We start from the raw sequence: 27,121 nt of genomic DNA on the forward strand, positions 1-27,121 counted from the left end.
TGTCGATTGACTCAGGCTTTCAACTATGTAAACCCAAATTATTTCCCAGATTTAATATGAATAAAATTAATGGTTAAGTTCATTACTTCATTTATTGAAATGGCTTTATGATTCACTAATACTTACAATGTTAATATTATCATTTCCTTGGACAAAGGCACTTGAATTTTCCTTAAACTATTTGATATTAATCGGACCAGATATGACCAATAATATGATTCATCTCAATTTAGTGAATTACAAACAAGCGTTTTGTCTTTGTTCACATTTTCAATGCAAACAATCTTGAATGATTTTTATGGAGTTGATATATTGGAACAAGGCGAGTTAGCAGACAATCAGACATGTATCATACTGGACTACAGAACATGATTCCAATCGTAAGGCAGAGAACCTACCTCTAAATTTTTGACCTGAGAGAAAATACCGCGTTATGAATCGGTTAAATGAATATAAACGTATTTACGAAACAGTGAGTATAAAACTATTGAAATCTGAATTGGTGTAGTCAAACAGCTTAGGCGTTAAGAAATTTATTGTAAACACGATAAGGTGTAATGCTCTGAATATAAATACATGAGAGACCTCAACGGCAATAAAACAAATAGCTAACAGACTAAACTTGATTAGTCATTATTTCAAGGTCTATCTTGCAATCAATGTCTCAACTCAACTTGTCTTAAACAAAGCAAATGTAATCTGTCACATCCAGTTGAATAATTGCATCTAATACGAAGTTTGAAATATTGCAATAGACCATGGAGACGCTGTTCAACCGGCAAATTAGATGTACATTGGAATTGTAATGCAAATGATTTTCAAACAATAAATAATGAGAAGAGTTTATCAGGTGTTCGTTTTTTTTCTTCAGTAATCGAAATTCATCTCCAACACTTACATATAAACGGATTTTATGCCTTTAACAACAGCATAGCCTTATCCTAATCTCCAACCGTTTCTGTGACAGTTGTTCAGGTGGAGTATTTAACGTTAAGCTAACTGGTCTTCAGAATAGATCTACTACAAATGGTTACACTCAACTGTATTCAGAAGCTCAATTTATGCTGTCAAACTTTGTATATAGTGTGTATATTTATAGATTTATTTCTCAATAGATACCATAATTGAATTGAATCATTCTTTTACAAATTTATAACGTTTAAGTTCCATTCAATAACGAACTGGATATTCATAATTATGTACTATCCATCAGGTGAAGTAAACAAAATGATATAAAAATAAACGAGCATCATTTATCGTACATTATCGAGTAATGGCTTTTTATTTGTGCTTCAAACTGCCAAGGCAGAAATTCTAAAATTTCGAATGGCAAGCCATGGGAAATAATTGGATTCATTTAAAGAATAAATAAGGAAGTTAACTTACAAACTTCTTTTATCTTTGTAGCTATGACGGAAATATTTGAGAAATCATTGAGTAATCAAAATTAGTTGGATTTCCAATCATTTTGTTTAAAGAATCACGGTGGCGAGACTGTTGATTACTACGACCAAATTGTAGGTTCTATTACAAACCTTTAGTTCTGGATTTCCACTAATTAGATAAACATCAGATAACAAACATAGTGGTATTTATCAGGCTCTTATTCATGTACACTTCTGTAGAAGACATCGATCGGTCATATCTCTTCAGCATAGTAAACTGATAAAAACGATGTTTAGATTCAGTGTGTAAAGTGATACCAGAGGAAACCGCTACAACTGTCGTAGTGGAGAAAAAGTCCACTTCAGCTGATTAACAGTTTATATGACCTACTGACCTACCTAGGATTCTTTTAATTTTGTTGTACTTACTAACGAATTTCTTTGAATCTGATCACGTTCGATAAGTTACCATATCGAATAACTGTTTTAAATGACTAGTTGTTTCACAATGAAGCATATGACACGAGTAAGCCCTGAAAATATGCAGCTCTTGGTCATACTTAATTCGCTATGTGGCACATCGGATGATAGATACATTCAATATCTTCCACCTATGAATTCTTATTAGTCAGAGTTGTTACTAAATGAAAACAATATAATTTTTGTTATCCCAAGGAGTATAAAAATTGGATTTTCAAACGTTTCGTGACTCAGTGTAAGCCAATTTTTCGGGGAATAAATAACCATATCAGAATTAATCCAAGTTTAGATAGTACAAAAGGGCTTGGATTAATTTTGTTTCGGTTATCTATTTTTTGAATAAGTGGCTGACACTGAGTCGCAAAACGTTAGAATATATCATTTTTCTACTCATTAGGATATTACAAATATATTATTTTTTGTTTATGACATTCTACCCAATGTTCAATTTATTTGAGGTTATCGAGTCAAACCCTGTTGATGATCCTTACATAGTTGTTACTGTTTAGCTGATAAGATTAATTACAGTGAATGTTTTTCCCTACTTCCTAAACGTATGGTGAACATTATTTGCTGAGTAAGTTCAAATACATGGTAGGGGTACCACGTACAAAATGCTCTTAATTTAGCTCGGGACCATTTTCATATAAAATGAAACAATTGGCGTGTAAGACATTAAAAGCATAAATACTGCCAAATACTTACCCATGAGCACCTGTTGTCTATCTGTTTCAGGATATTAGTTTTAAAAAAGTATACGCATAATGATAAATTCCGCTTGAAATAATCTTACTCATCGTTCAAAGTTCTTCAAAATATGTCGTTCAAGAACATGAGATTACGTTGTGTGTGGATGAATTTTGAACTACGAGATCTAACTGATAACATGGACTAAATGAAGCAATAAAGATATGCTCAACAAAGCTGTTTAACATACGTATGAATGAGTACATAATTTGGAGTAAAAAGAATATTTGAGCGACTGGTTGTTTTCAATAACTTCATCATCAGGCTCTACAGTTAGAAGTTCATAGTTATTGTGATATTTCATAAAGGCCGAAACAAGTCACGTAGTAACTTATAATTAATGCAATAGTAATGCAGTTAGTTGTGTAAATAAGGTGAGTCTTAGGAGAACAACTCATCGCTGATAATAACAAACACAATAATAATATTAACTCTATGTGAATAAGGGATTGATGACATCCAGTTCAGGTATCTGATGATCCTGTCGTGGACCAAGTTGAACATAGAAGTCGAGTATTATCTCTTCTGGATACATAATTTCGTTTTAATGGGGCTGATCCAGATTGCTTCAAATATGCAAAGTTGTATTCTACCTTATTTAGGTCTATTGTTTGGAATGTTATATTTGTAAAAGAACTTATTTGTTGCCACCATTCCATTTGTACAAAAAACTGAAACTTTGTTGCTAAATAAAGGCCACTTCATTTTTATTCTCGGTACTAATTAAACTTTATTTAAATGAGTAAGTCTATCTAAGTATGAGAGTTGTAAACACTTTTGACTGTTATTTTGAGGGAAAATATTCTCGAGAACAAAAGCACTGTATCGGGATATTTTGACTAAAATAATGAAACATGAGTAGAATGGTAAGTTGAGCTTACAATTTTTGACAGCAACACTTGGATCATCTGGGCAGTTAGAACCAAAAACCAACTTATTCAGTTTGTAAAATATTGAAGTTCATGACAATTGGTCGTTTTAAAAATATTTAAGTAAGTAATTATTTGTTACAGACACATGAGTTTGCGTTCAAACTTAAACGTTATTATGCACACATGTGGTATTGATTACAAGTGTTCATCTCCTGCAAAAGATAGAGGCTTCCGAGAAATACTCTACAACAGCAGTGGCAAAATTCCAAACACTGACTTATTCCTAGGTCAACATATACTCTCGTACTGCAGTTACCGCAACAATTTGGATTAGTATCAAAGAACTGATAGGAACAAAGCCATAGCATGGGATCGAACTCACCATTTTTACCTGAAACGACAATGCATTTGGTAAGGAAACCGTAGCATTCTATTTGATTTAGATATAAAGTTGTTGAAATGTACTAATATTGGGCACACGTACTGTAGTCGTTACTACAGTGAAAATCACAGTGATTACAACAAAGATTCTGTTTAGATGCCTCTACCACTCGAGCCTACAACAAAACGTAATTTCAAATACCGCCACAAATATGAAACTTGCAGCATCATTCTACTAGTTCAGAGTAGTGTTAAGTGCGAGAATCAATCTTAGGCTTTTCACTTTCTTCAATTCCTAATTTTATTATTGATAGATATGAACGAATGAGCGGAAACAACTTGATTAACGGTTATTCACAAACTAACACACAATGAAAGTGAACGATACATTTTTATTGTAAAATGATTAAAAAGAATAACACCTAGGTATTACTGTAGAATCCACTAATCTCAACACTTGAATGGCTCATCGATAACATGAACGTGTTTCGATGATTGTTCCAGTTATATCAAACTTTATGCAGTGAGGTTCAACTGAAAGTAGACAACGATATACAAGTAGGTGTGTTTACGAAGCAATAAGAAATAGGTCGTTCTTCGTGTAACATTATAACTCGGTTTACTTTTCACCTATTTATAGAAGAACATGTTGAAAGATGCTAGAAAGCGGTCATCAAATAAGCCTCACGATTTTCAAAAGCTTAAAACTTGACGTCCATAAGGTATAACTTTTCATTTAATTCTCTTGCAAAACATACCAGGACAAAACTGGCCATCTGGAAATAAGAATAACAGGCAAAAATCACTATCTGATATAGTCAATCAACATAAAAACTCTAAGAAGAACAAAAGTTTACAAATTCGTATAGGTCTTCTTAAATTTCAAGAGCTAAATAATTTGAAATACAAACGAAACCCTTACTGAATAACATACAAGTCATCACAATAGGGCATACGCAGCATTATTGTAATGTATGGTATTTGACTGAAGCTCGATGTTATCTACAAATACGTGTCCAGAAAATTAGTACTTTAAATGTGTAATGTTGAGCTCATTACGTAAACAGCTCTGTCTGAAAAGCAGACAAATATGTTCATTCCAGTGGTAATATACACAACAAGCGTGGATGGTAAGACATTTGATTTTCAGTATACTGGTTCAAAATAAATATCAATTCAATGAATACTGGGAGGAATTGAACAAACAATGATTTCATCAATGAATAGACACATAGTTCAAGCATGACTGAATGCAAGTTTTGAGGTGGATAAAGAAGCTATGATATTTTGCTGAATCCAGACAATATCGGAACAGTGTAAAGACTTTCATATAATAAAACTAGTTTATTCAGAATACTGTCACAACAGCACTTTTATAGGTGTTTTTCACATTTTAGGTTTCATCACAAATCTAATCGCATAAAATTCCTCCCAATTAATCTTAGAATGTTTACTGTAACGTAAAAGTATGGCAAATGGGTTAATTATATTCACATATTGAATACACTTACTGCAACAGAACCTTTGGCCTTTGAGAAAAATGTCAATGGTCATCAGTAGTGTCTGAACAAACAAACCCGAATAGTTTGCATTAAACCACAGTATACTCTAAAATTCACACAACACTTACCGTCATTAATGGTTTCTGTTACAGAAAAAGCAAAATCATTCAAATCGATATAACTTAAATGAGATTACTGTCGATCAAGTAAAACATAGCAAAATAAATTCAATCACTTATTCGTACATTCTCCCAATCCTTTTAATGTTCTAATCTGATCACTCAAACAAATGCGTTATGTTCTACCTTATATTTGGTGGCTGACATTCAACGTAAGAAACAACTTAATGCATCTCGTAGCAATATTGCCAAAATTACTGAATGCATCAAGTGGTGCCAAACAATCAATCCACGGTTTTCGTAGAGTTTAAATGGCATAAACGCTTAATGTTACTCGGTTTCAGTAAATGAATCAATTATATTTCGCTCCATTGTTAAACCTAAGTTTCTTTTCTCTAACCGATCATATACCAGCGCACGTCTGTGCACTCACATGTTAAATCAGAATATACAAGTTTGATGCAAAAGCACAGACCATAAAAGCTTAATGTTACGTGACTTTGGATTCTTGCCATTCAGTTGACAATCATCTGCTGTTTTACATTACGAACTGACTTCATGTAGGGGGAGTTAAAAATCAAGAACTACTGACCCGCTGTTCCGTCACAGTATATGATTACTCATCAGTGAACATCAGTGCGTACTCTTGAGCTCGACTCTATAGTTGTCAGTCTAGCAATGATGAATTTTTATCAATCCTTAATCTGTACTGCTGGTCACAGTGGGTTCGTATCCCAACAAGGGGTGATAATACACTTGATCTAATATTTAGTAGAGATATCATTCCCCTATCTGTACAAGTATACAACGAGTTTGAAAGCAGTGATCATAGGATAGTAACTTGTGCTCTCCCCATCTATCCCTCCTACAACCGACCAATTCAAAGAACCTGCAATTATAGAGACTATAAGCATACAGACTGGGACCTCTTGCGCTCACTGATCAAACTCTCAGACTGGGATGAATTCTTCTCATGTAATAGTCTGACAGATGCCATCAATATATTCTATTTCATTGTTAACTCTTGTCTAGACTCCTGTGCACCAATTAAGACTTACAGGATTAGTAAACATTACGAATTATATATACCAGCTAAATATCGTAATAAACTAAGACGCCTAAAGAAACGTTATTTTAAATCTAACGACTTCACGGCAGTCACACAAATAACAATAATTTTTAACCAAATTAAAGAGAAACATAGGTTAAAAGCCATCAATGAAGAGCTATTAGCACTACGTACTAGCTCAAAAGTGCAAAACTTAATCCACCTTTACAATAAACGTGCTAAATCAACTCAAAATGTTGATATACCATGCATCCTGCATAATAATAGTTTTATATATGACCCAAAAACTATAGCAGACCTTTTCAGTGGTAATTTTGCAAATGGCAAAGAATCCATAAATGGCTCTGTTTCTAGAGTTACATGCTTGACTGGTAACTCAATAACATCTATCTCCTTCACATGTCTGAAAATTAGTAAGGTTATAAATAAGCTCAAGGTTTCGAAATGTCACGGTGCAGACGGGATTTCATCATTTCTCTACAAATATGGTGGTCCAGATATCCAACTTCTTCTCCTTAAACTGTTTACCCTCTCTATGGAATCAGGCTCTTATCCTGACCGTTGGAAAACCGCGTACATCATACCACGTTACAAATCCGGAGATAAGACTGACATGAACAACTATCGGCCAATAAATATTACTCCAGTTATCTCTAGGATTATGGAAAAAATTATTAGTGACGAACTATCTGACTATTTATTGACTGAACAATTTATTGATGATTCGCAACATGGATTTCTTAAAAATCGATCTTGTATGACATGTCATTTTGACTTATTTAATTTAGTCTATTCGCTTCGTAGCCAAGGATATCTAGTATTAGTGCTATACCTGGACATTTCTAAGGCCTTCGACATGGTCAACCACCAACTTCTCATAGGTAAACTCGCATCTTATGGGGTCCAAAACCCGTTACTAGCCTGGTTTGATTCCTTCCTCAGCAATCGACATCAAATAGTTAAAATCAACTCTTCATTGTCGAACTCAGTCCTTGTTAGAATTGGGGTAATTCAGGGTAGTGTCTTAGGTCCTTTGCTCTTTTTAGTTTTCATTAATGATATTTGTGAGTGTTTTAGTGTGGGTAAGTCCCTTTTGTTTGCAGACGATCTTAAGGTGGTGTACTCATTTTCTCCACATGAGCTGAGCAATATTCGAAATTGCATCAGCACGGAGCTTAACAAGGTAGCACAGTGGTGCTCAAAATGGCAGCTGGAGCTCAATACAGCTAAATGTGGTTGGCTATGCTTCGGTGATACATCACTCAACCTTAATCTTACCATAAATGGGGAAATGTTATCTAGGTTACACACAGTAGTAGATCTAGGACTTAGGTACTCCGACGACTTGTCGTTTACTGAACAGATAATGAAACAAACGTCCAAGTCTCAACGCCTTATAGGTTTCATAACTCGAAACCTTCATAACAGCGAATCTCGTATTCTAATGTACAAAGTCTGTGTTCGACCACTCCTCGAATACTGCGCGTTTCTCCTTAGTAGCACGCGCATAAAGGATAAATTAAGACTGGAATCAGTACAGAGACGATTTACATTTCGTACTCTTGGACCTGATAGTGTCTTGACATATAATTCGAGGTGTAGTAAACTAGGGCTTGACCCTTTATGGAAGAGGAGACTCAAACTTAACCTTATCTTCTTTTTCAAAATACTTAACAAACTCTCCTTCACATCCAGTCAGGCGATTCAATATGCTAAAGCCCCACATTACGACATTCGTAACTCCTTGTCTTTAGCGAAACAAACATATTCTAGATCTTCTCTCTATATGAATTACTTTACCTGTAAGTTTTCTAGACTCTGGAATAATTTACCCCAATCTATCCGTATGTTAAACTCTCTCCCATTGTTTGTTCGCTCAATTAATGCTTTTTGCTCCTCTGAAAATGCATTAAATGCTCTAGCGCCTGCAAGTGTATCTTACTCCACAAGTGAGATTATAGGAACTTTAAATGTTTAACCTCTTACTTGCTATCGTTGTTTTGTTGTTCCGTGCTCTTTGCTTTAATCTTACTTTCTCTAGTTGTAGATAATTAATAATAACTCGCTCTGGCACTGGTAATAACCTTACAGAACAATGTTGGTCAATCATCAGGCTATCCACTTGATGAAAAAATGACAAGTTCCCTGGTGTTGCATTGGCTTGCCGTGATATATGCCATATTTAAACTGTTTATCAATTACTAAACCAGCAAACATAAAACTTTCTTATAATTCATGTTTGTTCTCTACATTAAATGTTGATTTTTATAACAATCTGATCATGCCTATAAACTGGTGTGAATTCTGTAAATATTATTTTCAGAATATATTATTATTATTATTATTATTATTAACATATTGTATAGGAAACGTAAGAGGTGTGCACCCACTTCACATTCAGGTATTTACACTCCTAATACCAGCTTATTTGAGTACCTTTTCAATCACCACACATCACTTTTGGTGATATTTGTCTCACACTTGGCATTTCTAAACTTCACTTATCAAGTTCTTTGATTCCAAGAGTTAAATAACTGAAGTTGTTCCCTAGTAAACATATGACTTTTTCGAGATACGGAGTTGTGAAGGATGTGATTGGAGACAAGTTTTGCAAAAACTCATGAATAATTAACGTATTGCTCCACAGGTCAGTTATTTAACACTGTTTAGTAGGTCCAGTTACCAATAGCATTCATTTTCAATCGACAAACATATAACCCACAACCAGTATAGTGAGCCATATCACAATCCCACCACAAGGAAACAAAAATGTGCGCTCTATTAACTATGAATTCAAACATGCGGAAACAGTATAACAGTTGACTACATCGACGTTCACCTGGTTGAAGGTTCTATTTCAAAAATCTATGACTGATTTTCTTTCTCTTCGTGAAACCCATTAGGAATTAGGTTAAAAGCTTCACAGTCTAAAATAAGCTTACCACAACAAAATGTTTCTGTAAAACGTCAGCAAGAAATTAGAACTTTAAACTAATAATGTATGTGTATCAATTGGAAGAAGTGACTTTAGATATTGATGAAGTAATTCATTTTGTTGGATTTCGGTGATTTTTATACTGACAAGCAAAAATATTTTCATATTGAAATAGTCTTGAATAGTAACCTATTGGTAAAATTGAACTATTTGGTGATTCACAATCTATATAAAAGTTTACACTCTCAAATGAAATCGAGATCTTTGTGAATTGAACTGTGATCACTCAGACTCATTTCCATGATATTTAATCAACGTGATGCTTGTCAAGTATGAACACAACCAGGTTCCATGTACTTTTCATTAATTTCTGAAGATCAACTAAATTCATGATGTTACCCGATGAAACACTTTTTCAATATTAGGTTGTCTTAAAGCTAATTAAACATGAAATATTGTTTTCAAAAGAAAATATTTAGGATGTGTTTGAAACGCATTATAAAATTCTACCCATTACTAGCCGTACACGTTCTACTTATAGGCCTCTTGACATCCTCTCAGATATCTTACACGATCCATTGGAAAATACGAAAAGTAAATGTCACTCTTCAACGTTCATCAGATACTGGATTTAACATCTACTATTCAGTCACATGACATGTCAAACTATACTATTGCTTATCCAAAGTGAATTCCATGTTTATTTTTCGATTTAAAATGAAGAACATCATTTTATCATCGTTGACTCACCATTGCATGTGATCTCTTTTTAAAGGTTTAAAGTACATATAGATGCATGTTATCCAAACAATTTGTCTTTACATGTTTTTGTCAAGTGAAAGAGTATGACCCTAGTTGCTTCTTTACAGTGCCACATATAAATGTCTTTTAGAGAATGTGTCACTAGTCAAGAGACAGACAATGGACGTTAAAAAAATTTGTAATTTATGACGAGGAATTTAAATAACATCGGAAAGTAGAAAATAGCTATGGAAGTTTATGTTGATTGTTAGAGTAATTCTACATGCAGTTGTAAACCACTGTTTACACTGAACTGGATCAAAACCTGACATCCCTAACAGTGTGGGAATACTGGCAACGTCATTTTCCTAAAGAAGAATCAAGTACTGTTCATGTCTAGTCAATAACTGTTGAATGTTGGATGAGGAATTCTTGGTCTGTATCAGTTTGCATACAAGTGCAAAAGGTTCACATTAGATGCTGCTGTCATTCCGTATCATAATATTGTGTTCAGCTTGAAAAAGTGTGAGAAGTATCTTGGATGAGCTTTTATAGACAATACTACTGCCTTCGACTCTATTCCAAAACATTGTCTACTTACGAAGTAAGACAGCGTCAACACCGATATCTGGATAACCAACTGTCTATGTTCCTACCCGTATGGAATAGAACGGTACACTGTGTTTAGAGAAATGTCTTTGATGTCTCTTTTGTTTTATGGTGTGCCTTGAAGGGCTATTCTTTCCATTCTTTTTTCCTATTTCTTTGCATGAACTGAAACTAATGCTAAAATTTGTGTTTCTACTATGTTGGATGTTTTTAACGATCACTTATCATTATCCAAGGCTTCTAGAAGCTGTATAACGTTACATGTTTTTAACTGGAAATTTGTACAGATTCAAATCTTGTTTAGGAACCCATTTTAAACCCAGACAGTTTATCTACTTAACTTATGCATGTTTGCATGTGTGTATGAAGTTATTATTCACTCTCACTTTGTTCTATTTTATTAACTTGGTGAAATACCCTGTGCTGAGAGTTCCACATTATGCCAAAAATAAAATATTACATAAAACCATTAATAATAATAAATAATTTAAAGTAGTATGTCATGTGTTTGTGTATCTGAAAGAAGCAAACGTTAAATGACTAGAACAGCAAAGGACTGATATATCAGAAGACGTTCACGGATCAATTTTAAAAATCGGATCGCAACTACAACACTGATGAAATAACTCACCCCAACCACTACCTGGCAATGAAAAAGCATTGAATGGTATGAGTTTGATCAGCACTTTTACAAACGGGCTAGTGCAGAGACAGATGAATTCTTTATTTCCTATGGATGAGTAATTTCTACTAAATGCAGCCCACGAACACTTAAAAAATTCAACGAGATTGCCAAATCATATTTAACTGAAGGTTTCGAATTTTATAATGTGATGTATATACAGTGAAGAATTTAAGGCGTCACTTGATTCAATTTATTGCTTCTGTTTCCTTTAATTCTTGTCACACTGCTATTTGTTATCATGATTTTGATACCAGTCGTTCTGAGTATTTCTTGAATTGAGATTTTGTGGAAAAACTGACCAAATGGTTTTTATATATGCAAATTTATATGAAGGAATCACTGTGGAAAAATATATTAGTTACGTCTCTTCAAAACTAATGCAAAATATATTAGCTAGATTTTTTTCGGCATCTGAACGATGTATTCGGGCATAATACCAAAATTCAAAGGGAAGTGTTAATTCGAACAAACTACTGATCGCATCGTCTTATTCGTAAATTGAAACAAGTGCTTATTCTGTAATCCAAGAAACATGTTGCTAGTCTGTATTAATAAGCTGCATCACTGACTAAACTGAATCCACAGATTATCCAACACATAATATTGTGTAATATGGAAACGATAGGTCAAGTAGTATGCGTTTCACCTATTCTGAGTCCGATCAAGACTACAAGTCTAAATAAACTTGTTTAATGCTGGCTCCGTCGTGACAAATAAAGCAATCAAGCTAGAATCTGTGGTGTTAGCACAAATGACATAAGTCAGAATGTGTAGTCATTTATTGTGAAGATAACAGTAAAATGATTACTCAGTTCGATTGGCATTTAATTAAAAATTTTGTTTTGCTCATTCAGACTGAATATTATTCAGATCGTATTCTACAGTTTGAACTCATGAAGTATGCTACCACTGCAATGTAATTAGATGTAAGTGTGTGTAGCATAAATATCTGTTCGACAAGAAGTTTACGGTATATAGTAATCTCAAATTGACCGATCATTTTAAGTCCTACTGAGTGTTTTCACTACCACAACTCATCAACCTACATTTAGAAATCCAATAAAGTCCCATCACTCTTTCATAAATTTGTATGGTTCAGTGGGAAAAGAACATTTTGCCTTAAAAAAAAGCTACATTCGAGCAAACAACATCCGGAAACATTTTTAAATTGGTCGCTGAGCGAGATTCCGTTCAATTGTGTTCAGTCAATACATCTCGATGTTTTTTATATAGGCTTGATATAAATTTGGCTTAGTTATCTCGAGAACATTATCCATTTGTTTATTTTGGTTTCAATCCGACTATTACTTCCTGTCATGTTGTTCGAAAATATCTCTCACAGTCATTTTCCATAAAAATATTACGTAAACTTATTGATTTATTCACCTGTTTCAACACTGTTGTATGTGCCGTGAAAATCGTAGCAAAATATGTTGAGTACTTTCACTTACAAATGTGAATTCTGTAGACTGATGTATAACGACAGATGTCAAGTGAAGTGTAGAAGCATATAGCTTTTTTCATACGGATAAAGCATTTATTAAAGAACAATACAACGCGACACCGAGTTCATGTCCTGGATTATGATCAAAAACAAACTATTATGTTAGTGGTTCGTGTGACTGTTTCAACGAGCTGCCTAATCCTATTAACACCTGAATTTTAACATACCATTTTTGGTTTTAAGGCGCTTACTCTTTCCAGAGAGTTTTTATTTACCAATGCTTTATTTTCAGTTCCCCAATGAAATAGGCTTAATGTTGTGACAGGTTTGGTATGTGAGACTTGAGTGAAATATATTTCTGTTAAAATGTATAAACACTGAACATCATAAATAACAATGGGAAGTGGCTGTTACGATCGAAAGCTAATGTTTAGCAGTTTTCGCTGGTATGAACTGTCTAATCGCTGTCACATCTGATCCTCGATCGAAACTATGGCTATTGATTCTCTGTGGTCGAGATCGCATGCGTCATAATATGCTCACATATTTTTAGTTAATCAATCTTTTCTCGGTAAAAAGTAGAGAATAATGTGTTCGTTTTAATTATTGACTTATTACCCTCACCATAATAACTCATAAACTTACAGATTGAAAATGCCACAAGAAGTTGCATTATGCTGAATAGTGCCAAACTGCCTCCAATAGATGACTTCATATTGCAGTATCGATGACTCCTAATCTCTTCGTTATATCATTTATATACCTTGTGTTCGGTAAGATGAATGAAATAGGACATATGACATTCATGTGACCGGTGCATATATCATTTTAATCAGATTTGTTTATGCGTGCTTTTCCGAATGACTAATTATCAGCTTCCACCAAAGACTTCACATGTAAAACGCGTATTTTGTAAAAAATATTACGTGATGGTTATAATTAAAATGATTTCACTCTTTCGTCGACTATGCTTTTCTAGTCTACTTCAGCATAATAATCACAGCCAATCTTTTCTAAGGATATATCACTTTTAAAAGACAAATCTACTTTATAAACTTGTCGAAGAAAATAAAACTTTTATAAGTAGAGGTGGTTTGTGGCTAGCAATGCTGATCAGCAGACACCTATTTTCACAAAACTCTAGGGTTCATAACAGTACAGTGCCGTACACATACCCTCACTCATTCTCTTTCTTGTTGTGATACCGTTTCATATTTCTTACCCACCTCAGGTTTTATGAATCATATCTATGGGCTGTGCAAAAATTAACGCGTGAATTCAGTTAGACAAGATTTAAAGGAAGATCTGTTTTAAGAAGGTTATTTCTTCTCCAAAAATCCTGATTGTGATTCTTACACCGACAAAGACTAGAGTAGCCTGTTTGACTAGAAAATGAAATCATTTCAAGTTAATCACTGAGACTAATGGAATTATAATTTTGTAAATCCGATCTGGATAGAAAGAGTGACTTTTTCTAGCAGTATTTAATCTCAGTAAAAGTACTGAGAGAGAAAAATGTCAAAATACCTATCAAACACATATGAACGACTCACTATATGATTGTGATCTATTGGCCCTGCTGAAAGTAGACCGGGAAATCAACATCCTTGACTTTCTTGTTTTATTCGATTCAGTATCGTGTATTAGAGTGAGGAGGGAACAATGCCACTTGTACGTCAAGTATCAACCAATGTTTTGACTTTTTGAAAGAAGGCTCGTTTTCTTCGTGTATCCATGCAAAACGAAAGCATCGATATTGATATTCAAAACAGCGTCTAAAAATATCGCTCTCAAGTTGTACCCTAAATGCACAACTTGAGATTAACAATTAAATCTAAATATTCACAGTTGATGTTGTACTGGAAATCCAACTGAGATACATTTTCAACTGATTTATTATTATCCATTGATCAATAATTATTCTGTTCCATAACTTTTGACAGTTTGCATATTTGCGGATCTTGATATCTGCCACAAAAATAGTGACCTGATAAAATGCATCAGCTCTCTCAAAACATAAACATCCTCAACGATTCGAAAGACAAATTAATAGCTCAAACTCTCTGATGTTTGCTTTGAAATAGATTGCCATCTACATGGAGAAAGCCACCTTTGCTGAACAATTAATGGATTTCGCAAGCTTGTTGTCACTAAGAAAGAAGATAACTACAAGGAATTTTATTTTTGTCTGCTACAGTAATCTGAGCTCAAGACATGGTTCTCTAAGAATATGACCAAATCCAAATTACCGAGAAATATAAGTTTTCGAACATCATCGAAAATTGATGTCCGCGAATACTCAGATAAATGCGTAAACAAGGAAATTCAGTATAATCATAAGATAGTCAGGTGTGTTATGCGTTTCTGTAATATGTACATCGAAACAAGCAGCAATCTCTCTGATGTAACTCAACCCCACGTTTTATTTCAAATAGCGAAAACTGCGCTTTTTTGGAAGAGCGATTTATTGACTCATGATTGTTTGAATGAAAAGAACAAACTGAATTTTGTTAGGTAGTCAGCTATTAGTATGTAACAATGAAACATAGGTCAATTGGTCGAATGAAGAACTGTTGATTTTTGAATGTTGGGTAATTTCTCAACTATTTCGTGGAAGAAGTAGGAAGTCGATCGCAAAGAGTGGTGTTATAAATGATAAATAAATGTTTATTACATAAATGGGAATGAATAACAAGCTTATACTATCCTTAAACATAATTATTTGCTAGTGTGTGGGTTACTTTCTTTTTGAATAGAAACCAACTTTCCTTTCAACAATTATGTTACAAAATACATACTCTGGCATATGATAAAAAGACTACTTAGATAAAAAGACACCGGGGTGTACATTTGATACCCAAATATTCGATATTAAACTATATGTGTATTGAAATAAAGTTTTTGACAACTTCTTGTAAGACAAAGCTAACCAGTATAAAAGGGTGTAATTTGCAAACCTTCCTTCAGTTCTCACTCAGATTACATAAATATATTTGTTCTGATATGCCACTTTATTAAAACCTCTAAGCACTGTGTACTGATCTAACGTTATACCTCAAATATGTGAAATGTTTCTGATTTCTATTGTAAGTTGAGTGAATGAACGAACAATGTGGCCTGTGGATTGGCAATTATAAGGTGAATCTGTTTAACTGAGATACGTAGAATCACTTACGACGTATGAAAATAGATATAGGTGAAAGTTGTTCAACAGTCATCCGAAAATGTACGAGTTAATTAATCCGATAAAGATGATACATTTAATAATCACACGAATGTCATGTACTGTCACGCATTTAATTTGCTGAATACAGAGTATATAAGTGATGTAACAGAGTGGTCAAAGCACCATCTGTACAACAATATGAAACTATCTGGAGCAAACTGTTTGGTGGTCTTCAGCCTACTACACCTTCTTGTGACATTTTCAAACTGTAAGTTGATGGGGTTTTGTAGTTAGAACGATACAGTATTTATAAAAGTGATTACTCTACTTTCCAATTTCACGGTGGAAATATTGACCTCTTGAAGAGTTTGCACCTTTTGTTTTCGTTCATAACCACAATCTGGTTTAATGAAACGTAGTTCCGATGCACGATTAGCTAAGACATTTGCTTTAGACTGTTTGTACGAACGCCGATTGTCTAACACCCGCCTTCAGTTGTCAGTGGAATGGGACAACTATTCTCCAAAGTGACAGATGACATTCATCGCTCATATCTCTCAATGAATATGATTAGGAAGCATCAAAATTTCACCATACCGTGAATTACAATGACATATACAATAATATTGTATTAAATTAAATCCTCATCAGGCTTTATTTATGTTAATATATAGGATTACTGAACTAAACGTTGAATTTCATGAGTCTGTGTTAACAGTGAGACATGCTTTTTATCAATATATATAATATGTGAAAAAAAATGAAATTCCAGCATAACGACAGATTACCTAGTGGTCGAACGACATGATAGCAAGACTTTAATGGCTTCAAAATAAGAGTTAGAAAAAGTATAGGATGTTGAGAATAATAATGGTAGTTTCAATGCAAACCTGGATATACATTACGTGTGTTGAATTCACTGAAACACTATTTCACTTTGCAACCGTATTACTTTAAAAATGTTTGTGAATGTTACCTGCTGAAATTCACCTTCCGTCATGAGACAATAATGTGAATTCACCTTGAACCAGTCAGTTTTAGAAATACGTTTGTACGAGCTCACTTAACTCTATATATTTCCGTCCACAGGTGATATTACTGGTGAGTCACGTCATTGATATTTTAGTTGTCCTCTGTAAACAACACCCACTTAACTAAGTTTTCAGCATTACAATCGCCTGGTGTTCTCTTCACTCACGTGTGAGAACACAAGACAATAGAATAAAGGAGTACATAAAGCGTGATTTTTCAGATATAAACAGTTGTTGTCAGTTTAATGTAATTCATGATATTGAATGTCTTTAATATTATATACATAATAAATAAGGAATGCGAATTCAGATAGAAGTAATAAAATGTACGTTAGCTTGTCGGTTTTTACTTATCAGTGTTGCTTGTATTCCACCAGGTTTATTGGTTTCTTATATCTCCCTACATGTTATGTAGCAAGCAAACTGATATTATGGTCTGACGGCGAAACGTTTTTAACAATTTTCATGTTGTTATAAACTTGTTGAACCAAATTTGTTGAATAAAGTGCATAAATGTTTATTTTGAATAATATATAAAAAGCCATAACATGCAACAGTAAGTTAAACAAATTGACTTGGTATTGTTTTCATGTATCTTCCAATTGTTGTTTTAGGACTGCAACTGACCAGTCTCTTGTTGGCATATGTGCATCCTGTGCAGATTACCTCGATATTGCTTTCAGTCACATACTTTGTAAGCAACGATGGATGGTGCCTGGCAGTGGAATCGAGGACGCGCGCTCCATCTTACCAGGACTCAGTAACCAAGTGGATAACGAGATGGAGTTTGAAGTAAACGGTGATGGGTTGAATGCCCGGAATAAAATAAATGCTGAAATGTGGGTACATCCAGTTGACGAGTCCCAAAAAAGACGAAACGCGTGTCCTGGATTACAATGCTAGCCACTATCCGTCTTTGCCCATAAAGTAGGTTAAGCAATTTCAAAACGGCATTAGTATGCTGTGAAATACCAATGTTTTGAAAGCAAAGTGCACTTTACACAAGCAGTGGAATTATCTTTGCAGTGAATTCATTTAGTTTTGAGAATTAAGTCGTTTAGTTGATGTACGTTGGAGAGGAAATCACAACTTTCACGTTTTCGATAAATCGTGTGAGACGCGTGCAAAAATATGTCAGTGTACAATCTGTTGATTATATTGTCACTATTGGTAATTATAGCATATGAATATTTGCAAATATTCTCAGCCCTTTTCAAATAATATTTACTTTTACGTTGGTGTGTCGGTAGTTCTTCAGTGAATGGATTGCTCTGGAAAACACAGGTGATCCACTTTTTTTTATAAGATGTATTTAGAGGCGAATGAGTATTGTGAATACTCATGATCAATCATTGTCTTGTCAATAAACAATCATTAATAGGGGCTGAGTGTGCTCAGTAAAGAAAACGTACATCTTGTTTTCAGTTGCGGATGCGACAATTTACTTGCGCAATGTGTCCTTTCGTATTGTTCGAATTGATTGGTTAGTAAATTCACGTTAGTTGTTCGAATCGCATGATATCAGTTGGTGATAGGATGAAAACATCTAAAGTCAATTGGTATGGAACGTTTCAAATCATCGTACTTTTACTTTGAAATTTATTTGTTATGTTTCACAGAGACAGTCTGTTGCGGTACGTCTGATTTATAATGAAGAGTTTTTGACTTCTAAAGTTTCCCACTCTACATAAATTGACTGAAGAGTAAATAGGCAACTGAATAAATTTTAAAGCTTGCATTTATTCATATCCGGAAATAAGTCATGGCTCTACAAAATTTCAAAGTAAAGTTTTCGAGACTGAGATGAAATTACTCCCATATGATGGACAGACTACAACTATGGTCGCCGTCTAAAACAATTCTGTCAGTCGTCCCAAGTAAATCAGCAGTTCTGAAATTTTTAAGGAACAGTTTGTGATATCTATTAACACAAACCTATTCATGATACCTTAATCAGAACAATGATCAATAATATTGCAGCGTTTGGTATGAATCACATTCATGTACTTAAGAGAAGATGAAATAAATGAGCTGTTTAAGTAGTCGTTCAAAAAACCGCACATGGGTCTTGATGACCACAAATAAGATTTTTGTGAATGATTTACCAATAAAGATTCTAGTAATGAGAGCAAATAATCTGGTAATTTTGTTACACTCAAACGAACCGACGTTTTTTAAACTGAATTTCTCACAACTCAGAACATAAGGATGTAGCAGGCAACCGAAATATGTGCTCATTGATTTCCAACTCAAAATTTCGAAACAAATATATTACCATTTTGTTAATGTTCAAGCAGATTTTATGAAGTTTTCTGATGTGATATAAAAATTATGTTTGAGAAACGTGTCGTTGTTCACGGTGACCGATCAATCTAAGTTACGCTTCTCTGATGAATGATATTCCCCTAGCAAATCCATTAATTGCTAAACATTTCGCTTTTCACTAATAATCTTCCTAATACTTCTGTGAAAGGCTTACTAATAGATGAAATTTTAAATATGGAGAGAAGAACATTGGAATCTAAAATCGGCTGTCTTGAAACAAACACCGTGCTGCACTTGGTGAAAAAATGATCACCAAATCATTCACGGACGGATACACTAAAAATTACTGTTGAAGGGTACTCGTTTTCTCTTATCACTGTTCTGTGTGATTATAGCGAAGATTGCTCCAATTGAGGTCGCTTCAGCAATTATTTAACATGGAATTGACTACAAAGTATAAGAAATTATCAATCTGTTATAGCTAAGCTAGAAGATTAGTTCGCCTCATATCGGATGAAATCGTTGTCCTTATTTGTAATTAATAGACTTAGATTCTTAATAAACGACATAATCAACGATATTTACATTCCAGAATCAGAAGACGGCAAAGCAGGTTCGTGGTGAGATGTATTATCGTCATATATAGTATCTTTTTCTGCATATTAAAGTTAAATTTAGATTTGATTTATTATGACGTTACCGTTGACTAATAATTACATTTATTGAAAGGCTCACTATGTTGTGGTAAGTTGGTCATTCTTTGCAGTTATTCACAAGTTATCAGTGGTGTCCTCATTATTAACCCAGTTTCATTAGGATGAACCAAGATTTATATTACTCTGATAAGTGTGAATATCACCTGTAAAAAGAAAACGCCGATTTATGAAAGTTGATAAAACAGATCATTCTGCATAAGATATACAGTAATGTGGAATGGTACAGTTTGCTGTGCTGTTATGGAGACTGTACTACGAATACACGTCTTAATAACTGACGTGAACAGTATCCTGTAACGTGAAGCTGTCATGTGTATTTGACTATATAACCTGGAAATTTGACGGATTTCGTCATTTCCGACTAGTTGATATTTATCTGATAATGGATTAGTGAAAGTATTAAGGTGAAGACAATTGTCCACTTGAGAGCTATTGCCATTATCTAATTTTTATAAATTATTTATGACAAGATACCACCTCAAATGTTTTTATCAATGATATTTATTTGGAACGGAGTGTTTCCCAAAACTGTGTGTAAAACGTAGCTGCTGTCGAATCACATGAAGCAGCTATTCATAGAGCAGCCATAATAATTGTATTGCTCTTTGTCCTAAAAGTAAACATTTTTACTAGTTTTAAACGTTATTCTCGGATTAACGAAATGTTCGGTGACATACTTACAGACTATTTCAAATTCATCGCTTCCATTCGTCTACCATACACTTCACTGTTTAAAAATATTGGTGGTCACTAGATTTAGCATGTTATTTTGCAACAGGTAATTCCTTAATTTTCAATAATTTCGGGTCTATTTTTTTCCAAGTATAATAAAGGAAAAGTTTGTTTTGTCTTCTCGTAATGTATTGTATTGTTCTATGGTTGTAGGTTATTGATTATCGTTTAATTTTCTCTACTTTAGAGAAAAATGGTTGTTCAGGTATGTTGAACGAATTTGTTCGAGGAAAAATTGTGTTTTCAATTTCAAGTGATTACGTTCTTTGGAAACTTTAAATTATCGGTAACAATCATCTACATATATTCACTTTGAATTTGTCGACTGATAAGCAACTAATAACTAAACAGAATTATAATTTCATACAATGAACGAATTATCATTCACTACGTTGTAAAGATAACTGCCTAATTATTGTCTTTTATTTGCATGTCAATCTCATTGCATACAGATGAAATAAACTTAAATCTATAATACAATATTTGAGAGTAAATAATGAATATTAGAAAGTGTCCAGATTTATGTACTTGACGGACCTGCAGTATTGTATTTACATTGCATCATACAATGAAAATGAACCGACTTTTTACCCGAGTATTTGTCAGTTTGTTTCTGCTGAATCACTTATATAGCTGACCACACATTTTGACAAACATAGAACTGGATACAAAAAACTATTGATTCGCAGCTTGAAATACTTTGAGAATGCATGTGGACTTATCGTGATACAAGTGATAATGGTTAGCTCAATTTGTGTATGTATAGATACTTCCAGCAACCAAGTTGTTCATTCAAAAATAGTTACATATCATAGGACGATTATTGTTACCCCTAACATTTTTGTCACTGCAATGAGAACAAAAAATTCAATCGGAACAAATAAAATGTACGAGAGCGCAATGGTGGGGACAACCGATTGTATTATAAAGCGAATTTACAGAACATTTTGGTAAAACATAAGAACCATTCATCAAATATTCCTTTCGCGAATTTCCATCACTTGTTTTGTACATTCTTTATGATTCTTTAGACTCACGATCCCCCTCTAATTCCGTTTCTGTTTCATTTAAATCGACCTTCATAACCCTCTCCTGTCTAGGTTTCTACTTCCTACTAGTGTTACAGCACATAATGACACATTCCTAATTAAACCGACCTAAAATCTCAAAATTGTTTGTTCGTGTACATTATCATTTCAGTTCCAAGTGGTAAGATCAGTTCTTGTTTTGAAACGGTTTATAATAATGAATTCTCTACTAAATGATTCAACTACTTGAAATGACTGCAGTGTGCGGATTTGTTTGATATAAAAATGACTGAGTGTTTGTGATTTTACCTCTGTAATTATAGGACATCACCCATTTGTTTCTCGCTTTCTTAAGAGCTGAAAGCTTACACGGATTGTCTTTTGAGTTCATGACAATCATACAGTAGTCTCACTATTTATGTGTTAATCTAGGACTTTAGTATCTACTCTTAATAACATGTTTGTAAGTCGATTACTCGTTAACCATTCCAGTCTTTCAGAAACAGATAAATTTTATCTTCTGTTCTAATTATATAGGCACTCACGATCTCTTGAGTGAAAATTGTAAGTATATTTGACATTTAATTTCATGCTTCCCAGTTTTTCAAACCATGTCTCTTGTCGTAACAGTTATACATCACGAAATAAAAATTCCAGAATCTTGATTTTGGAGTGTCTCTCAATTAGCCTTTAGGTAAAAGTTGTTGCTTAAGTATAGTTTGCGTCGTACGGAGACGTAAATATGCGCAACTTTGCTCAGGTGACACTGTACACCAATGAAACTGTATCAACAAGCAAGTTTTCTTACAAGGATAACTATTCAACACAAAATAAAAAAATAACAGACATCTACAACGACTAATCGAAAAGTGAGACACGGTAGATTATCCAGAGTACCACTTACATGACAGTTTGTATTGACTACTCAACACATTTAGACAATGTAGGTCAATTGCAGCTGCACTGATCAACTCCTAGGTCGATAGTAATCTCTAGATATAATGTGTTGGTATTTATTGGTATAATACACAATTTAGTATTGTTACCTGATATCAAAACAGGACAAGTTAAAATATTCGAGAAAGATAACAGCAGTTCGTTTTCTCTTATTTGAACTTCGTTAGTTTCTTACAACTTGTAGTATCTGAAAATCGCAAATTAAGAAAATTTGAAATTACTAACATATAGGTGTCTTATCGGAATCTGCTATGGTCACAACTACCAACTGTAATCATTGCTTGATAAATATAAGAAAACTGAAACCAGCAAATATGGTCACAGTCAATAAGAAGACAATTCTTATAAATCTCGTCTTCAAGTGTGACGTCGTTTCATGGAGAATCATCACAATGCTCATTCTGTGTTCTTCTTTCTTTAAGACGGTAATAGGAAAAATAGATATAAATAACACACTTTTATGAACAAAATCCAGTAAGTAAAAATGATTTTTACCATCATCATTCATGGCAAACATGTTATTTTCATTTATGATATCTCAAAACAGATCGGCGCCATCAACGAATGAGTGAGCATTCGTTCCATTTTTACACCTATAATATCGTGTATATTTATCTGTATTATTTCCTATGACAGAAAGAGGTGATCCAGATTTAAATAACATGTATTAAACCAGTCCAAATTGAATTCTCTGTTATCCATTCTGTAGATCAGCCAATGTACACGAATTTTAAGAGTGAACAGAAAACCCTATCAAAGCTAAGTGACATTAAAACATTGATAAGTCTTAAAAATAGAGTATTAGAGACTAAAGTGACAGAATATATCTCGTTATGGAGGTAAATCTGATGCTCAAGGGGTTGTTTCACAAGATCAACAATTGCAAATTTTCAGTGGCATCTGATATTACCTTTAATTATCTGTTTAATGTAAACAAACAATCATCAACACCACACGTCATTAAGATTTACTTGGTTCTGTTAAAGTTGTTAGTAGGTACACTAGCACTGAATAAATTGCACATTTGTTATTTATATGACTGATCTGCTTACCGTCACAATGGAAATGATTTGGGCGTCAGAAGTAAGTATAGCCGCCAGTATTGATGGTCACATCCGGTCCGAATGTCACTGCAGAAACTTGCTTGTAAGAAGTGAGGATTTGAGAGAAGGTACCGTGATATTAAAGTAACTAATATCTAAATAACTTTCAATGTCTGCAATGTAATAATGATTTCATTGATGTTGATCGTGAACAATATTCAGAGACTTCATGCACCATAGACTGAATGACTGATACTTGTTAATTAATTATGTGACACTACTGGATATCGTATTCTACACTCACACCGTACTGAATTTTTGAAAAATGTCGCTGTTCTAGAAAACTATTTGAAGGAAGTGTGTAAGTTATATTGAATGCTCGTCTTCAAAGTACAGTTCTATTCCCATGTCAACATTTTTATGATCTAGCTATTCTGAAACTAATTTTAGTTGGCTTCCGTAACATTGTGCTGAAGTTTGGATAAAATAATTGACCACTCGTTTTTCATAAGTCATGTACGACAATTTTACTGTCACTGAACAAACTTTGGGTGGTATTTTGAAAGAACATTTAGGAAGAAATTCACCAAAAATAATGTACACAAGATCTCCAAATCTATCATTTCATTTTGGACGCAATGAAATTAGTTAGTTTCAGCCTTATTGATTTTGAACATATAATTAGTTCGTTCAAATTATCATAAAAGATATATATATATATATTGAAGTCTGTCTTGTTAAATTCCGTCTAAAACATCGAGTTTCATTTGCACACTAAATTGCCGTACACTAAAGCTAATCGAGTTATTATATTGATACTATAATAACATTTCACACTTATAACTCTTTTCCACAGGCAAGTACTTTAAATGTAAGTTTTATGGGGCATTACAGATGTTGGCTTAGACAATGTTCAGCATGAAACGTACGACTACTTCAAAAGTAATCTTAAAAACAACTAGAGGTTTACAAGATGAACCTCGGGTCAGTGGATATTCCAAGAACGTCTCTTATTTGTAAAACGTTACTGCGAATTTCTAGTCTTTATTTATATATATATTCTCAACTATTTTTTCATGGGACCAATGGAAAAAAAAAACAAAATCACCAGATACATGAGCGTGGTGTCCAATTTATGAGATGAGTGAATCAGGCGCATTGTAATGCAGTCATAAACGCAGTCATAACTGAAGGGTCTTTGAGTGATAATCCACTATAAAAAACCCAGGATACTTATCCATCAACAACTAATAACTCTTATTTGTCAGTAAATAGTATACACTGGGAATTTTGTCTCATCATTTCCTTACACATGATGTACAACTTGTACATTCCCTATCAAGATAGCTAGTTTTTTTCACTACACTTACAGTTTTCTCTCACCTTTTCAAGTATTGCATGTCTGTATACTGAAGTAGTCCAGATGAAGTGTATTCTTTTATTTATTTTCTGTGTTTTATAAGTGATGTAGTTTTAAACAATGTGGAGTAGTTTTTATGTCAAATGTAAACAGTTGCACAGATAATACTAGGACTTAACTTCAGACGTTGGGATAAATCACACCAATTGACGAGTTCGATATTACTGTTGTCACCAAAAAAGTGAAACAAACCACTGATTCTAAATGATGTGACTTATAAATGAATAAGTTAGCTGTTGGTTTATCAAAACGAGATTGTGATAAATCTAGTGTTAAGTTACATTTTTCCTAACTGGACATCTCATTCTGAAAAATAATTAGCGTCTTAACAGTTCGTCATTATATGAAGCAGCGTATGAATCCAGGTGTTTACCAAGGTGTAAAGACAGGCACTTTCAATCGAACAAACCAAATACGCAACTGAGTATGGTATCTGTGACAGGGACGCATCACGATCACACTCCTGAATACGGTAACTAGAAGTGGTATTAGATCATGATAAAGACTGTTGAGAAAACTAGTTGAAATTCACATTGATAAGAAAATTATAGGATACTCAAAAACCAAGCGAGAGTTTCATTGCTTATGACCATTGTTCATACTAAAATGTCTGTTTACAATTAGTTATTCAAATATGAACTATTTTTATATGTATTATTTTACATTGGTTATAAAATGTTTAATTGTATTATATTTGTTATTACGTTTCACAGAAACACTATAGAGTACTGGAATATTGATTGTTCATGATAAATTACAATTAAAAGCATGTTAAACTGACCGATCATGAAGTTAAATATTTGATTTATTTGTAGAACATAAATAACAAAAGACGCTCGTAAACTCTAGTTCGTCTTCTTTCATTCCTTAAGTATGGGAAGTAAAATTATCAGGGACATCATGACAGAGCATTATAGACCACTTTTAAAGTTTCAGTATGATTGTGTTATTATTTTTTTATATGTTGTGGTACTGTCGAACATACATTTATTTGCCGATCGTCTTAGATCGATCAGAAGTCAATTAGAAACCAGGTATGCCGTTTAATGCCGAATAGACTTGTTTCTTCTTTCAACAAACAGTCAGGCTGTTGTTGAGTGAAACGAAAGTTCTTCTAAATATACTATCACAAAATGAAGGTATGGGTTGCAGGCACTGAGTTGCACTGAGTGGCATGGAATCATCATCTTGAGGGCAGAAATTTCCCTAACATAATGGGTTTATCACGTATATCTTGATCAGTGACAAATAACACTATTTCCTGGTTTGTCATTTTCTGACACAAAAGTGAAACCTGTGAAATATATATACATAAACATGTACGTGCATAAATAACAGCAATAACAATTACTCCCTATATATCTTTCAGTGAGAAAAGTTACATTTGATAAAATCTCTGACTATCTCAAGCTGTTAGCAATGTAGGTGAGCGTTTTAACAAAGTGCGTAGTTAGATTTTACTAACATGCCAAACAAACCGTAAAATTGGTGAACGATAGCACTTGTTCTTAGTTTATTGGGTGAGGAAATTTCATCCAAATTCACTGTCTTACTACCGAATAATTACTGGTGCAATATAAGTACTTAGAGACTATACAAAGTGGAATTTGTTGTGAAAACATCAATACTTGCTCTCATAGTAATGCATACCAAACATACATAGTATTACTGATAATTGCTTGTGACTCATAATCTACACATAACCGTAAAGATATCGGAACAAATTTACCTAAAAGAATACGCATGTATTGTATGTTCAATGAAGTGTTACCGTAACAATGAAAGTAATACTTG

The 27,121-nt window shown here is 33.6% G+C and overlaps 2 protein-coding genes across 2 annotated transcripts in view; one reads left to right on the forward strand and one right to left on the reverse strand.

Annotated features, from left to right (window-relative positions):
* The window catches only part of Smp_180340 (MEG-2 (ESP15) family), an 11,077-nt gene extending 821 nt beyond the window's left edge, over positions 1–10,256 (reverse strand). Inside the window, exons 1-8 of the mRNA XM_018792527.1 lie at positions 10,241–10,256; positions 5,496–5,525; positions 5,377–5,394; positions 4,620–4,641; positions 3,494–3,520; positions 2,571–2,591; positions 1,387–1,407; positions 399–413 (exon numbers count right to left, since the gene is read on the reverse strand). Coding sequence (XP_018644490.1) covers positions 399–413; positions 1,387–1,407; positions 2,571–2,591; positions 3,494–3,520; positions 4,620–4,641; positions 5,377–5,394; positions 5,496–5,501 — 130 coding nt within the window. The 5' untranslated portion in view covers positions 5,502–5,525; positions 10,241–10,256. The remainder of the gene's footprint in view (positions 1–398; positions 414–1,386; positions 1,408–2,570; positions 2,592–3,493; positions 3,521–4,619; positions 4,642–5,376; positions 5,395–5,495; positions 5,526–10,240) is intronic.
* An 8,471-nt stretch (positions 10,257–18,727) lies between these two features.
* Smp_180310 (MEG-2 (ESP15) family) lies at positions 18,728–26,175 on the forward strand (the record flags this gene model as incomplete). Its single annotated transcript, XM_018792528.1, has 10 exons — positions 18,728–18,800; positions 20,024–20,044; positions 20,161–20,175; positions 21,067–21,084; positions 22,080–22,088; positions 22,445–22,471; positions 23,412–23,432; positions 24,248–24,268; positions 24,764–24,778; positions 26,052–26,175. Coding segments are annotated over 10 exons (222 nt in total). The 3' UTR covers positions 26,054–26,175.
* Positions 26,176–27,121: the final 946 nt, after the last annotated feature.

This window comes from Schistosoma mansoni, assembly GCF_000237925.1.
Source record: "Schistosoma mansoni, WGS project CABG00000000 data, supercontig 0255, strain Puerto Rico, whole genome shotgun sequence".
NCBI classification, from domain to species: Eukaryota; Metazoa; Platyhelminthes; class Trematoda; order Strigeidida; family Schistosomatidae; genus Schistosoma; species Schistosoma mansoni.